A 16284-nucleotide genomic window follows, 5' to 3' on the forward strand; every position below is an offset into this window, starting at 1 on the left:
CTGAGAGGCAGATGCTGGGCAGGTCTTGAACATTGTGGAACCCAGGGGCCACGGAACCTGGGTAGTGGGATGTCTGGCTTCACAAACAACACTTTGAAGTGCTACCTGCTCCTAGTGGCAACAGAGCCACCAGTTAAATATGCAGCTGTTAAGAACAGAGTGTTTGCACAAGCAACCTTCAAATTTTCAGATCCTTGATGAAAGCGAGTTGGTTGTGAATTATTAACTTCAATGTGCATGAGGAAATACTATCCACTTAAGTGTCAGGTGTATTTTTATGGAAGAAAAAAAATAAGACTGACCACACCCTCAGCTGTTACCATTTGTGGTTGAGAATCTGTGTGCTCATCCAGCAAGTTCACCAGGCAGCACATTTAAAGCTGGGTAGGAATGTTGGTTCATGGTGTGTGGTAGTTCTTCAGCGGCCATCATATTCTGCTGGAAACAGGAAGAAGGGAATGTGTTCTGTAAGCCAGGGAATGTGTAAATCACTGAGTATCTAGAGTCACTGAGGGGTGCTCCTCCAGTTGGGAAACACAGAAGAGTAAGTTAAGGGCAAAGGGTTGGCTTGAGAAGTCTGCCGCAGGCAGTGTCACTTGTCTAGCAGTTTTTACAAGAGGCTTTAGTCTGTCACGGGGAGCCATCCTTCCTAAGTACTTTGATTCAGGGACAGTGTGTCTTCATGAAAGAATCTGCAAGACCTGACAGACAGGGAGCTACAGTGTAGCATGCGCTGGGGACTCTGGGTTACAAGGAGGGCCTCTTGAAGCTGATATTGATGGCTAGTTATCTCTTCTATCATTTTCCTGGAAAGAAAAATTGTGATTATGCTTTCCTTTGGGGTAGGAGTGGAGTAAGGTAGGAGGGAAGGGTGAGGGAGGAAAGAGTTTGGGAAAACCAAAGCTAACCAGAAGGAGCCATTTCCTAGCTCAGGTCTTCCTTCCTGTAAGCTTCACATGGCTTCGAGTAGTGGTGACTGAAATGAGGTTGTGGTGTGAGTAATGCTTAGAGGTGCTAGATTTTATTCTTGGGGTTCAGTTATTTTATTACAGGCCCAAAGCTTTGCTCATTTCCAGGGCAGAAAGCATGCATGCCTGGAGGGGGGGGGAGAAGGCAGGTGCTTTGCCTTCCTCCCCTACCTCTTTATTGTCCTCAGGTGCAGTGCCATTTGATATTGGCAGTTCTGAAATACATTGAGCGCATTGTTCCCAAGATGCTGGGATTAGCGCTGACACAAACGTGGGTCCTGCCGCCAGCCTTCCGTATGGCCGTGGAAGAGAAGAAACTCAAGCTGTAAATGAATCTCTGTTTTGGGACTTTGTAGTGGCAAATTACATGAATGTCTGAATTGAAAAGATGCCTGGTTTTATACCATCATGAATACCCAGGCCTTAGATAAATATTGACACCAGCAGTGTGACAGGCCTACCATTTGTCTCATGCCCCTAGGAATAAAAGATCTTTTCTCAGGTGTTCATGACCTTATAAACCACCCTGACGAGTTTGTGCAGGTGCTCTTCTGCACTGCTTCTCGAGGTTTGAGAGTCGGTTTTCTTTTTGTGCTTGTACAGGTATAGCCTGGCCTGATCTCACTTGGCTTTGCCTTATTGGTCATGGTTGAGTTTTCTGCAAGTGAGGGTAGTTACTAGCACAATTTTGTACTCATTGGGCCAACCTGGGTCGGAATGCCTTTTAATGATATTGGTGGGATTTGAAGACCGAATGTCGTCGGATCATGAGAAAGGGAAAACTTGTATAAACCCATCTACTGTACAGATATGGCACTCAGAGCTGATTGCCTGCTGAGTAGACTGTGCCTGAATCCCAGACTGTACTTTGGTCCCTCTTGTGGAAGAGAACTAGTCTGGCACTTCTAAGATAATGCTGATTTTGTTAGTGTGAACTGTGCAGCAAACCAGCTCCCTACCCTTGCACTTTCATGGGCCAGGGAGGTCCTGTTAGGGTCCCTTGATGTAGGGCAGAGTGCTGAGCAGGCTCATTAGTATCTCTGGTTTGATATCATATTTGAAAAGGTGTTTTTATGTAGAAAGTTCCAGCTGTTCATGGGACAGACTCTCAGGTGTCGACTTTGTAAGTGTCCGGGTTTCATGAGACCCTGGGCTTTGGTTTCTGCTCAGATGGGAAGAAGCTCTGTGGGGTGACTCTTTGCCTCTCCTTGCACACACAGGGTACAGAGGATCTAGATCTCTGTGTTGTATTAATTAGGATTTTGCCTTTAAGTAGAATTCCAAAAGGGATTATTTATGTGTGACTAAGGACTTCTGATCAGCTTTGCTGGTCCTAGCCCATAGACACAGTAGTAGATCATTCGCTTCTTGTTTAGCTACTAGAGTTGACTGCTCATGTCAACTCTCTAAGACCTGTCTTTTGGGAACAAATGGCCTAGAACTGTTCAGTTTCACATGGGAAAGGAGTGACGTGCTGCTGTGAGCCTCTTTGATGAATGAGTAAAAAACAAACTAAGACATTTGCTCTATAGCCAGCTTTCCATTTGATGTGGTAGAATTTTAATATATTTGAGGAGAGAGGTCTCCGAATGTGTCATCCAACTCTCTGCATTTGCAATCCAGTGAAAAGGAAGATCTCTATTATAACAGCAGAAAGCAACCTGTGGATGGTGCGCACTGAACTAGTGCTGTTCAGTCAGACTGACTGTGCCTTGTCAGGAGCAGAGTGATTGCTACTGCCCTCCTGCTTCTCAAGCAGAGATGGTAATGCTAAGGACAGTCTTGCATGTTCATAGTGTTTCATGATGTCTTACTATCGCAGAAAGAAAAACTGGCGTTTGGCTTTAACTAGGCATTTCATAACACACATGAACTTTAAAAAGCCCCTCGGAAAAATGGACAGAATGAAATCCCATGTCTGTAAGCTAGTTAATAAAGTTGTTAACTGCTGGCTGTGAGACTGACCTCTTAGAACTGTGTCTTCATTAAAATATTCAGCTGGCTACTCTCCCACACCTGCCTGAGATTCAGAAGATGGCTGCTTGTGGAGTTGTGGGTCTCTTCAGTTTTCCCCATTGATTTGCTACCGGGTATCTGCTCTCTGCGTTTGAGTAATCTTCAATTTTAAGTTTGGGGTGGGTAAGAAAGAGAGGCTGCTGATCTAGGAAATGATGTTTACAGGTACATTATATTTAAGAGCATGTATAATGCAGTACATTTTGGTACATTCCAGTAAACATGGGCTTTCATATTTGGATTACAGATTCTAGATGCTTGGGCTTCATAAAGATTCCTAGTGACATCACATAGAGATGCTATCGAGCAGTGGGTGTGGTTTTAGTTGAAAATTCAAGGACACATGCATGCAGTGGAAGCTGAAAGTCCACTCAGCAAGGATTTTTTTTTTTTTTTTTATGAGAAGTTGCAGCATGGCAAAGTTGTTATACTCACTTATGTCATTTGCCTAGTAAAGCTTTTTATATGGTAGTAAGAGGAAAGAGTACTGATAACACTAAGGTAAGCTGCTGTTTGTACAAATGTATTTGTTTAAAACAACCACCTTCATTTCCTTCTCCCTCCCTTTTAGTGCAGGAAGATAGGCAGCATATTATACATTGTTCCTTTGTAACTCAGAGCATATTTGCCTATAATTATCCTTCTAACTACTTACTTTAAACATGAAAAGAGGGCTGTAGAGGTGGCTCAATGGTTAAGAGACTGGTCTCTTCCAGAGGATCTAGGTTTAGCTCCAGCACCCACATAGTCGTTTCCAGGGCATCTAACACCCCCTTCTGACATCTGCAGGCACATACATACTTGTAGTCAAAACACCCATCAAATAAAATAAAACTTAATAGTTGAGCAGCAGTGGCACACCTCTTTAATCCCAGCACTTGGGAGGCAGAGGCAGGGGGAGTCTCTCAGTTAGAGGCCAGCCTTGTCTACAGAGCTAGTTCCAGGACAGCCAGGGCTATACACAGAAACCCTGACCTGAAAGAAAACTAATGAATGAATAAGTAAATAAATGCTGAAAACTCTTAATTATTACATGTTGAGAAGTCAGTATTAGAAGTCAGAACCCCCCCCCATTCATTTCTGTGATGGGAAGTTTTGTACTAATATTTTCCCCTATTGGTTTATGTTAGGAGATAGTTACACTTGAGGGGCAGGAGAGACACCATACAAAATGTCTGTCATTTCCCGGCTCTAGAAAACTGGCAAATGCTGTTTAGGATGGTGTGACGGGTGGCTCACATAGAGAAGTTTTGTTTGTTTTGATGTATGCCTGTTGTATTCAGCGGAAGTAATGAATCATGGAGCCTTCATTCTTAATGCATGTTTATACCTTCTGCCAGAAACACAGGCGTGGAACTTGGCCACCCTGAGCAGGGGTGCTCCTTATGGAGCTGTGCTGAGGTGGTTGTTTTGCAACTTAAGCAGTTGTCCTCTCTCAGCTTTCACTGTAAACACACAGATGGGAGTCTCTGGGAATGAAGAAAATCACTTTAGGTGCCGGAGCAGGAGCTTGGTCACAGTGTTTCTGTGGGCAGTGGTTCTACCGGAGTTGACAACTAAATTCTGTGGCTCATCAGAAGTGTCCATAAGGATAACTGGTTTCCATCTTCCTGTGTACACTCTAACTTAGTGAGTTTTAAAGCTGTCTTGTGAGCACAGGAAACGCGCTGTCCTAGAGTGCATGCCTCTGTAGGAAGCCCATCTCCCAAGAGTGCACATTTGGTGGACTTACCAAAGCACTTTGGAGAACCCAGGATTCCAAATTTAGTCACTAGATTGATAGGGATTTTTTTTTTCCTTAGGCTCACCCATCCCTCATTTGCTGTCCCCTTTGCCCACCTGATTTTCACTGCTCCAGAGGCAAAAGTCAGTTTCCTGCTTCAGGAGAACATTTGGAAGACTCCTCTATGCCTTTCCCAGGAGTGCTATTAGCTGTGGAGTAAATGACCAGAAGTGGGCACTGTCAGTTCTCAGGTCTGGTGGCCATCATGAGGTTATGAAGTGCCTAGCTCTGAGGTAGAACCACACTTTCTACTACAAAACGTACATTGGGGTTCAAGGTTGGCTATTGTGCAAGTAATGAATTTAGACTCTGGAACTGTGAGTTTGTGATCCCTTTATAGGGCAGATAGGATAGGGAAAAGGCAATTCTGAGGGGCTAGCATCGTGACCCCTCCTCCGTCTCACTCCCATTTCTAAGTCTGTTTGAAGCCCTTCTCAAGTGGTAAAGTCAAATGGTGGTCCTTGGTACCTCGTCCCACTTGGGTGGTCATGGAGCTGCTCCTCTGGTGGTAGATTTGTGGGATGGTCAGCCACAGGCTGTGGCAGGCAGCCATTCTCTGCTCAGGTGAATGCCTTTTTGCTGTCAAGTGTCCACCAACCAGCAGTCCTGGGCTGGAGTGCACCATCATCATTGAATTAATTCATCTGGAGGGGTGAATGTGCACAGACCATGTTAACAAATGACTATTATGGGAAAATTGTGGGTTCTTCTCAGTGTCAGCCTCCACCAAGGATGCTTAAATAATAAAATAAATGTACCTACTTCATCTCTCTTTGTCCAAGCAAAGATTTTGTAGGAAAACAGATCCTAGAATCTCCTGTTGTAAGGTGTGATGCCGAAAGCAGATGTTAACTATCTGCAGTGGTGACAGGAAAACCTGTCAGGTGTTGTGATGCTTTGGGTTAAAGCGTTTTCCTGGAAGAACAGGGAGCTAATTGTGTTCTGTGGAAAGGACTTTAAGGGTCCTGTGATTAACATTCATGAGGGTCTCAACTCTGAGATGGGTTAGGATTGGTGTAACTGTTACTCATTTGCTTGTTGGGTGGGCCAGGAAGCCCTGGGCTCCTTCTTGCTGCTTTGCCCTTTCCTTTCTACCAGGTCCTGATAGCCCGACCTTTGTAGAAGTTTGCTTTGCTTTTTTTGTTCTGTGGCCTCTTTGCTCTTCTAGCTTTTCTTCCCCAGAAAACAAGTTCCTCTCACTCAACTCCACTTCTAGCTTAGCTTTTTTTTTTTTTTTTTTTTTTTTTTTTTTTTTTTTTTTAAATCTTTCCCATGGCAGCAGATTTTCCTTGTCCTGGATTCTTCTGGATTTTATGTACCCATCCTAGGGGTGAGAGACTCAAGAAGGGGTCAAGCAGATACAGCTGATGAGTATAGAGGGTGTCTGTCAGCAAGAGTCTGTGGTCACTAAGCTGAAATGTCCACACAGTGACTGTTCTCAAGGGAAGCTGCAGCATACTCACCAGTGAAAACTTTAGGGTGTGTGTGTGTGTGTGTGTGTGTGTGTGTGTGTGTGTGTGTGTGTGTGGTGTGTGTAGGGGGCATTTATTTATTTTGATTTATGTGTTCAGGTTTTTTTCTTATAAGTATGCCTGTGTACCACATGCTGTGCCAGGGGAGTCTAGAAGAGGATGTTAGATCTGTCTGGAACTGTTAAAAATGATTATGAGCTGCCATGTGGGTGCTTGAAGTCATTTTCCCAAACACTGTTGACTCATAAACAAACATATTTCTCTGCAGCCCAGCTTTGGCTCAAGGTTTATCGGTGTGCAACTTTTAGTCTACTACTGTGAGATACTTTGTGAGAGCTATTTGGCAGTGGTTATTTGGTCAGGAGTCCTACCTGACCAGTAAGTTGTAATCTTCAGGCAACAGATAACATCTTATCCTAATTTATATTAGAATTTATTTATTCACTTAAAATTGTTTTATGTGTATGGGTGTTTTATCTGCATGCATGTCAGTGTACCACATGTTTGCAATGCTCCCAGAACCAGGAAAAATGCCACATCCCTGGAGCTTGAGTTACAAATGGTTGTGACCTGCCATGTGGGTACTGGGAACTGAACTCAGGTCATCTGGAAGAACAGGCAGTGGTCTTAACTGCTGAGTCATCTCTCCAGCCCCATGTTATATACATTTGTGTATATGTACATGTGTAATTGGAATAAATTTCAGAAAGTCTTCATGGTAGACATATGCTCAAACATTTGTTGAATTTGACTGTTATTGGGTACTGGAGGATAAAGACATATGTCTCTATCAGATTGTATACTGTTAGGATAGAGAGTACATACTAGACTTTCTGAAGAAGCATGAGTTGGTATTGGAATTCAGATGCCCCGGCCTGTTGATGCTGCTTGATCCAGTGCTTGCCTAGCACACCGGAAGCTCCGGGTTTGATCCTTAGCACTACATAAAACAGATGTGATGGCACATGCCTGTCACTCTAGGGCTTGGAATGGAGAGACAGGAAGGTCAGAAGTTTAAGGTTGTCCTTGGATATAGCACTTTCAGGGCCAGTTGAGACATATGAATCACTGTCTTAAAAAAACAAAAATCAGAGGCTCACACTGATTAATTGATTTAAAGAGGTATGGGTGAGTTTTCCTCCTCATATGGCTGTGCTGTTATGGCTGTGTGTTTGCTTCTCTTTTGAGTTACCTTTTAGACCTCCCTTACCCTCAGGGAGGATGGTCTGAGTAGCATTTTTAGAACTGGAAATAATCACAATCCATTACTGTCTTTTTGAAATTGAACTAACCAGAAACACAAAATGTATCTTGTTGGGCATGTGTCTTGTTGGGACACTATTCACATCCTATTTCCTTATTCACAGAAAGTATTCCATTGCTAAACCTTGATTGTGTGAATGTGGCTCATTTAAGAGCAAGGGTGTTCTTGGGTATGGACTCCAGACTGATGATTCTGGCTTAAGTTGCAATTGTGTTGTTCTTAATATAATGTGTATTAACAGGCTCTTCAGTGTGGGTTTGAGAAAGCATCTACATTAGAAAAAGAGATAAGGACTGTGATGCCTTAGAGTTCACAAACCTTGCAAATAGATGTAGGGGCCATAACAGTGATTTCATTGGAGGTTGCTGTGTGACATGAGATTCCCCAAAGGTACAAATGTAGAAGAAACAGCCCTGAATGCTTGGGGCTCAAAGGGCTTGAACCCTTGTTGTACTTTAGAATTCTCAAAAGGACCAATCCTGCTTTTCTGGCTCTAAGCAGGCAATTTCCTATTTGATAAGTGACAAGCATTGCAAGTTCTGAGGTTGAAGAGATGAATGGCCGGAGCCTAAAGTATCATGAAAAAAACTTTCCTGGGCTAACTCTGGGGACAGGCCTGTACTCAGAAGCTGGCCATTGGGTTGCTTATAACCTTCTCCCCCCTTGCCATGTTACTCAGTTTAGGAAATATTTGAAAGCTTAAACTACAAAAAATTCTGTGCTGTCTAGGAGCCCAGCCAGGCTGAGTAATAGGAAGTAGATTCACTTGGAAACCAAACTGCGTAGGGAAACCTCATTCAGTGGGGAATGCTTGTCACAGATTGAGGACCAATTCCTTCTGCTTGGAATTATTTTCTGCTAACACTGAGAACCGGAAACATGCGTCTTGCTGTGCTGCACTGGGAGAGTTTGCCTGCAGAGGTTTGTTTGGGAGGATGAAGTGCTCATGTGTTGTCTCATAAAGTGGGGTTACTTCCTCATCGCAGCTTACTCAAAAAGTAAGTGGTACTTTTTGTCCCTCAGTTTCCAAGAAGTCAATGAATTATTGTTCCCCAACTTGGAAGGATGTTCGCCAAGTTTGTAACCTGTGGTTCAGCTATAATCCAGGAAGGTGCTGGTCAGATTATGTAAATACTGATTAAGCCTATAGCATTACACTGGAGCAGTTTTTATTAGAATCACCTTCCTTCCAAGGGACTTGGGCTTTCCAGTGTCCCTTCCCTGCTGGGATAGTTAAGAACTTGTTTGAGAAGAACTTGGGAGCCAGGCTGGTGTTGCATACCCAAAACCTGATACTTAAAAGGTGCAGGAAGACCAGGAGTTCAAGGTCATTCTCAACTGTTTAGTGAATCTGAATTGTATTACATAGACCCTGTCTCAAGAAAAAAAGAAAAAGACTTGCGTTCATTTGTTAATATCACTGTACATTTTAAACAAAGCTCTTGTGTTATTAGGAAACAGAAATGTAGTGCTGGGGATCAAACTTGGGGTCTTCCTAGTACTGGGTGAGCACTCTCCCACCAAGTACCTCACAGCCTTGAGTTATTATCGTTAACATACTGCTTGGTGTTGGGGATCAAATCCAGGGCCTCACAAATGCCAGGCAAGCACTCTACCTGGAGCCCCTGAGATTAACTTTTAACATCCATCTTTCTTTTGTAGTTGCCACTTTACTTAGAATAGTTGCTAATCGTGTAATGATTTAGAAGTATTGGTTGCTTATGGTTAGTTGCAACACAGTTTCACAGAAATGTCAGCAGCAGCTGAAGTGCCCCACCTCCAAGCAGTGCACATGCATCTGTTGAGTGCTTGAAGTTCGGTTAATGTGGTGAGGAGCTGAGCTCATACTTTCTGATATATTAAGTGGTTTCAATACAAGGCCACATGGTTAGTCCTGGTGTACATGGTGGCAGTGATTTCTCAGCTATTGAAATTCTCTGTCTCAGGGAGGAGAGCTTGTTGAGAAACATGCTTATCGAGCACAGGGTTGTCTTGCCCTGTTAAACAGTGTGCTTTTCGGACACGCCTGAATAAAACTTGAGCTGTTCTCTGCAGCCCTACCTCTTGTGTGTTCTGCAGACAGTGGGCCGCACAGCCATCTTTCAGCAGATTAGCTGAAAAAGTATCTATGGCTGGGTTCAATTGTTCAAAGATCTACATGCTCTTTGTGTAAGAACAGGGCAATTGGTGTTGTGACAGTGGTTGATGATGCCCAGTGAAAGCTGCAGTTGGCAGGGACTAAATTCCCAGAGGTTTCTTTCCTTGTAAGCTCTTTGCTACCGAAAGGTACAGAAATACTTTTGACAGTGTGTGTCCTGCTGACAGATGGATTGTTTTGACAGGAGAATCTGAAGCCTTCACTGAAGACCTGTTCATATGTCAGGCAGGAAGGGGCAGCCATGCTCCTTGAAATAAGTGGGATGCTTTAGATGTATGTGCACGTCAGCTGCCACCTGGAGGAATGGTTTTCTGTAGTTAACCCTTTCATGGTTCTTGGATGGGAAATAAAAATTCATACTCTTTCTGTTGACTCTTGGGCTAAGTATATTTCTTTTAATGTTGAAAAATGAGTGTTAATAAGCATAGAAGACAAAGGTTTAAGAAAGACTGTTAATTTTTTAATTTGGAAAAAAAGTACACTGTGCTCATTATTTATAGCAGCCCAAACCAGAAACAAGCTAAATGTTTGTCTGCAGACAATAGATAAGCAAAATGTAGGATGTTCATACCAAGATTATTCAATCATCAAAAGCAGTGAGACTTTGATATATATATAATGAGATTCTTCTATGAGCCTTGAAAGCGTTGTGTTAAGTGAAATAAGTGAGACACAAAAGGACAGATGTCTTATGACTCCATTGACATGTGGTGCCTGGAGAGGAGTAATGATGGTTGACATATCCAGGCAGACTGGAATTCGTAATTTATTGTGAAAAGGTTGATACTGGTGGTGATGATGATGGATATATTCGAATGTATATGTGGTCACTGAGCAGCAACGTACAAATGGTAAATTTTATGTTATATACACTTTACAACAGTGAACAAGTGTCGCTGGAAATTTGTGTTTTGGCTGATGTCTGTTATTTTATTCCTTGTTATATTTCTACAGAGGAATTACATTGTTCCCCCCATTTCCTCAAATGCATTTGAGGTTCACTGTTTCTTCATGGATTCAGGACCACTTTTCAAACTTAAAAGCTAGAATAGCTCTGTCTAGGGACAAGAGCTGTTCCAGGAGCTGTGAGCCGCAGCACCTTTGCTCTGTGCTTTCCACTGGTGCTGTGGGACACTGAGTAGCCCTTTCTAGGCAGTCCCTTGGCATATGTGTTGATCTGTGGCTTTTCTGGTTCAGTGACTGTCATGTTGATCCAATGAGAGCTAACACACTCAGTGTCTTGCCTGGTAGCTGCTCGCTGTCATCTTAGTACCAAGTCCTGAGATGCTCCTCAGCTCTGGATTACAGTGTGGCAGGAAAAGTTGTTTTCTCATTGCTCTAAGAAGCAGAATTATTAGCACTTCTGGAAGTTAGTTATCTTTCCTTACAAGGAAGGACAAAGCAATGGGTGTGTGGGTTTAAATGGACATGTGAGGGGTGGGAAAGGAGAGACATGATTTTATCTCAGAATCTCAGTGAGCCTGCTGGAGAAAGCCTGCTGAGCCCAGCCCTTACCCTGACCACCCGATGCCTTCTGAACTTGTAGCTTTGGGAGGGAACTGGGTGTCCAGGTCCCAGGAGAAGCCAGTGCTCCTTAGGCCAGGGTGACTGGCAGCTCCTCAGGCCAGGGGTGGCTGGCAGAGAGATTTTATTTTGTCCATCCTTCCTTATTTTTTTTTTAAAGGAACTGAAAAGGTTTCTTATAAGAATTCAGATTTTGAGATTCTTTGGAAAGCCTAGCCTGGTGTCAGCACTGGCCCTTGTCTCTGGAGCCAAGGAGTAAATGCCTGATAGGTGGGTGGGTAGGCTTCCATGTTAGTCTTGGTCCATCAGCCACCCAGTCTGCTTGCCCTTCTACCTGCTTTGTGGTTTCTGACAGCCTTTATTAAATTCTCTTCAGCTCACCCATGCCAGTTACTTATAATGATGTAAGCTTTGTGCTGTCCTTATCCCACAAGACAATGTCCCCATACCTTTATGAAAATCTGATCAAAGCAGAAATCCATAGTCCTGTCAGCCCTTTTACGAGTGTAGGGAATTCTCTCAAACTGGATTTTCTTTCCCAGGTCTAAGCTGTTAATGTCTACATACTCATTAATAAATACCTCCCAAGCACAGTCAAGCTCATACTTGACTTCAGTATGTGGTTTAAAAATTACCACCTTCAGTCTTTATGGTAACTTAATCTCTGGACAAATTGCTTTTAATTCAGACTGTGCCATGAACACAGATGGGCCATTAGTTTCAAGTGCAGTTTGACTTTTATTTAGATGAATGTCTTTGAGTTCACAGTGAAATGGCTATCAGCTCTAGGGTAGTATTGATTGAAATGTCTCTGGAGTAAGTTTAAAGGATAGTTGCCATTTATGATTAGTAGTATTGTTAATTGTCGTTAATGTCAATTAACGATGGAATTAATAGCCAAGATGAAAAATGTTAACCTCTCCTGCATGCGCAGACCTGGGTGGATTTGTGGCAAGGAGCTGGATGGCAGTGAAAGCTCATCTTGATCACCTCCAGTGGCTTCTGTTCCTGATGGATTAGGCTGGCTTGTGTTCAGCCTGTGGGTAAAGAAGCTTAGCTGAGTCAACATTGCCAAATTTGCTCTGTCTGCAGCTAAGGCTATATAGCTAGGCCGTGCTGGGGAGAGAGGCCCAGTTCTGAACAGATTGGTTGCTATAACCTGAATATGGTGCCTGTGTGGCTTCCCTGATGGGGGTTACCACCAATATACATCCCTACGAGTAGGCTCCCTTCTATTGTGTTGTTATCATGCTTCCACTGGGGCTGGAACCCAGGACCTTTTACATGTAAAGCAGATGTGATAACCACTACACCGTGGAACCTGTGCTCCCTTTTCTTGTGATTGTCACTACTAATTTTATTCATCAATGGTAGGCATCCTCTGTGCATACATAGTCCGACTATTCTGAATCTTGTGTTCATTTCTAAATGTCACTTGAACCTTGTCTCTGCTCTTTGGACTTTAATCTTAAATTCTTGTTTAGACCAAGATTTCTCAGTCTGATTAGTACTGACCCTGAGGTGCTGGATGCCTGGTTGTGGGACACTGACTGCTTGACTTGGCAGGATGTTTGAAAGCCATCTGAGTTTTAAACCACAAGATTTTAGTGCCACCTTCCACCAGTGCTGACAGCTGAGCGTATCTCTAGACATCACTGTGTGTGTGCATACGTGTGGTGTGTGTATGTGCATTCGCGCCTGTGTGTTCAAGTCTCTCTCTCTCTCTCTCTCTCTCTCTCTCTCTCTCTCTCTCTCTCTCTCTCTGTGTGTGTGTGTGTGTGTTGTTGTGGTGTTGGTGTGTGTTGTGTGGTGTATGTGCATTCGCGCCTGTGTGTTTTCAAGTCTCTCTCTCCTCTCTCTCTCTCTCTCTCTCTCTCTCTCTCTCTCTCTCTCTGTGTGTGTGTGTGTGTGTGTGTGTGTGTGTCTATGTGTGTGTGTGTGTGTGTGAAAGCACCCTTGGTGGAGAACTACTGGCTTAGACTGTGAAGTGCGGACAGCCTGATCTCTTTTTCTGTAACTAGTAGTTGATGTTGATACTTTAGTAACATTAATTTTTAAAGAGCCATTAAGGCTGGTCTTGACCTTGTGCTCTTTTAACCCTGCAGAGGCAGGCTTGTCTCTGAGTTCTTGGGCTAGCCTGGTCTACATAGCAATTTCCAGATCAACAAGGGTAAGGTAGGGATACCTCTCTCAAAACAACGATAAGAATGTATGTCAGAAAAGAAAAAGAATACATGGCTTAGAGCAGTGAGTGGGTCCTGATATGACGTTTTCACAGGGGTCACCCAAGGCCATCCTAAAACACACGTATGATTCATAACAGTAGCAACATTGCAGTTACGAAGTAGTAACAAAAATAATTTTGTGGTTGGGGGTCACCACACCATGAGGAACTGTACCAAAGAGTGGCAGCATTTGGAGGGTTGAGAACATGGTGGAAAGAAAAAACCAACTTCTATAGGTTGGCTCTGACCCCCCCCCCCCACACACACAAATAATAAATGTAATTATGAAGGCAGGTTAAAGTAAGTCCACGAACACCCAGATAAAGAATTAACAGGTATTTGCTTGGGGACCACTCATACAATGATGGTAAATAACCACCTTGGTCTTCTGCTTCTGGAGATGCAGCCTTTGTCCTTTATGATGCTCTGACCACACCTGAGAGAGAACAAGCGAGCCCCTCCTTTTCTTATAAGGGGTCACATCCACACACTGAAGCCACACCCTAAGGTGTGGCTATTATCTCAAGTCTTGGTGAAACAAGATGCCACTACATGATTAAGATATTTATTTTGTATGTGTGTGTGTGCCTGAGTATATGTATGTGCACCGACTGTGTGTATGAACATGCAGATATCAGAAGAGAGTGTCAGGTCCTCTGGAATTAGAGTTACAGGCAGTTATGAGTCTTGTAGGTGTTGGGTACTAAACTCAAGTCCTCTGCAAAAGCAATAAGTACTCTTAACTGCTGAGCTATCTTTCCAGTCCCAATAAATGTAATTTTAAAAAGTGAGTGGCTCTGGACTTGACACAGTGCAAAGCATTTGGACTAGGACTAGTCCATCTTAATTTTTCATGTGTTAGGTAGCCTCTTGGTACTGCTGAAGTCTGCAGGAGTCTACTCTGGCAGTGTGGGTTCCCAGCCATGCTGTGTGCCCTCTGTGTGCACTGAAGCAGGTGAGGAGGAGAGGTATGTTTACAAAGCTCAGTGTGTGTTACTAAACTCTGAACAGGATGGGAGGTCACTAGGCAGAGGGAATGGGTTTCTTCTGAGGGACTTGGTGAGTGAGGAAAGATTTCTTAGTCTTGGATGCAATGTCAACTATTAATTTATTATTTTTCACTTTCTCTTTTACCAGAAACCTGAGTTATAACAAACTCTCGGAGATTGACTCTGATGGTTTTGAGGACTTGACGAATCTGCAGGAAGTGTGAGTGTTCCCCTAAACCTCTAGGGGTGGAGGGCAGAAAGATCTGGGGAAATCCTTTCATATTGTACTGTTCTCACTCTACTGGGTGGGTGGTCTCAGCTTATAGCAAGGGACTTTTACATATGGGCTTTTACTAACAAATGATGCTAAGATGATCCCTTTCATCCATAGATTTAATTACCCACAGTCAACCAAAAATACAAAGTATAAAATTCCAGAAATAAACAGCTCATGAGCTTAAGCTGCACTTAGTTATAAGTAGAGTGGTAGAGTTTTGCAGTTTTTGCTCAGGTCACAAATTATCTGTTTGTCCAGACTGTGTACACTGTCCATGCCACTTACCCAATTACCAGATTATCAGCCATGGCATTGTGGTGCTTATGTTAAGTGATGCCAATTTTCCCTAGCAATGGTCTCCAAACACAGAATTGGCGATATTGACAATGGGATGTGCTAAAAAGAAACTGTGAAGTATTTCATTTAAGGAAAAAGAAAGTACAATAAAATTTTGTGTAAGAGATTCAATTCACATGAATTTTATTCTATAAGTGTTCTTTTAATTATTGTCACTCTCTTACTACAACTGATTTATATGTGGGAAAAGACTGTATGTAGGGTTCCAGGTATCCATGGGGACCAAGGAGTGTAGCCCTCATGGATAAAGGGGTGCCATATTCAATTTCTTTCCCCTTGTTGCAGCCCATTTTCTATGAAGGGCATGTTATAGTGCAGTAGGCACACTGAAAATCAGGGTTGGAGCCTTTGCTAGGATCACCTTATGTTTTAGGGTGTTTCCACTGCACTAGGTTCCTATGCTCCCCCTCAAACGCCCCTTAATTCTTCCTGTCTCTCCCTACATTCCCTCCCTCAACCTCATCTCCCCCCTACCATCTGATCCTGGCATTCCAGTCCCATCCTGTCATGTCCCTGATCCGCTTGTCCCTATTCCCAGTCCATCCATAAAGCTATGCTCTATATGAATATGAATATGAATATGAATATGAATATAAAACTACCATAAAATCATCATCAAGTTATACTGCTATAGACATTTTATCAGATTATTAAGTTCTTTATACATTTTTACTACAAGCAACTGATAAAAGTCCTGTGGTTATTCATTCTGTCCCATTATAGCAACTTCTCTAATGAAATTTTAGCTTCATTCAATGATAGTTTGCAGAATAGCTGCATTCCCTATCCTCATGTCCAAACTTTCTGATTTTTATGTCTTTTTTACAAGGCATAAACTTCCAGAGTTAAATGTTAGAGTTGGAAGGAGTTTGGAACTGCCTTGTGATGGTCCTTCATTTGTCCATGAGTTCAGTCAGCCAGGGGTGGGAGGGTGAAAATGTAAAGGGGGCCCAGACCTCAGTAACAAATCCCACAGGCTGCTGGCTTCAACAGCAGAGACTGACTCCTCATGGTTCAGGGAGCTGGAAGCCTGTAGGACTGGCTTCTCCTGAGCTCTTTCTCCTTACTTGTGGATGGTTGCGTCTTTCCTCTGTGCACATGCATCCTTGGTTTCTTGAGGTATGCATAGCCTGATTTCCTCTTACAAAGACATCAGTCATGTCACTTAGGATCCACCCATATGGCATCACTTAACCTTAGTGATATTCTCCTACCCATATGCTGGAGATTGAGCACAGAGCTTTGACTGTG

At 43.1% G+C, this 16284-nt stretch overlaps 1 protein-coding gene across 2 annotated transcripts in view; it reads left to right on the plus strand.

Moving 5' to 3' along the window:
* The window catches only part of Lrig1 (leucine rich repeats and immunoglobulin like domains 1), a 102232-nt gene that overhangs the window by 23763 nt on the left and 62185 nt on the right, over positions 1 to 16284 (plus strand). The window contains exon 2 of one of the 2 annotated variants that reach the window (XM_027428925.2): positions 14548 to 14619. The exons of the other annotated variant lie outside the window; for it this stretch is intronic. Within the exon in view, the coding sequence (XP_027284726.1) occupies positions 14548 to 14619 (72 nt within the window). The remainder of the gene's footprint in view (positions 1 to 14547; positions 14620 to 16284) is intronic. 2 annotated transcript variants of the gene reach the window in all.

The sequence above is a fragment of the Cricetulus griseus genome, chromosome 8 (assembly GCF_003668045.3).
Source record: "Cricetulus griseus strain 17A/GY chromosome 8, alternate assembly CriGri-PICRH-1.0, whole genome shotgun sequence".
Taxonomy (NCBI): Eukaryota; Metazoa; Chordata; class Mammalia; order Rodentia; family Cricetidae; genus Cricetulus; species Cricetulus griseus.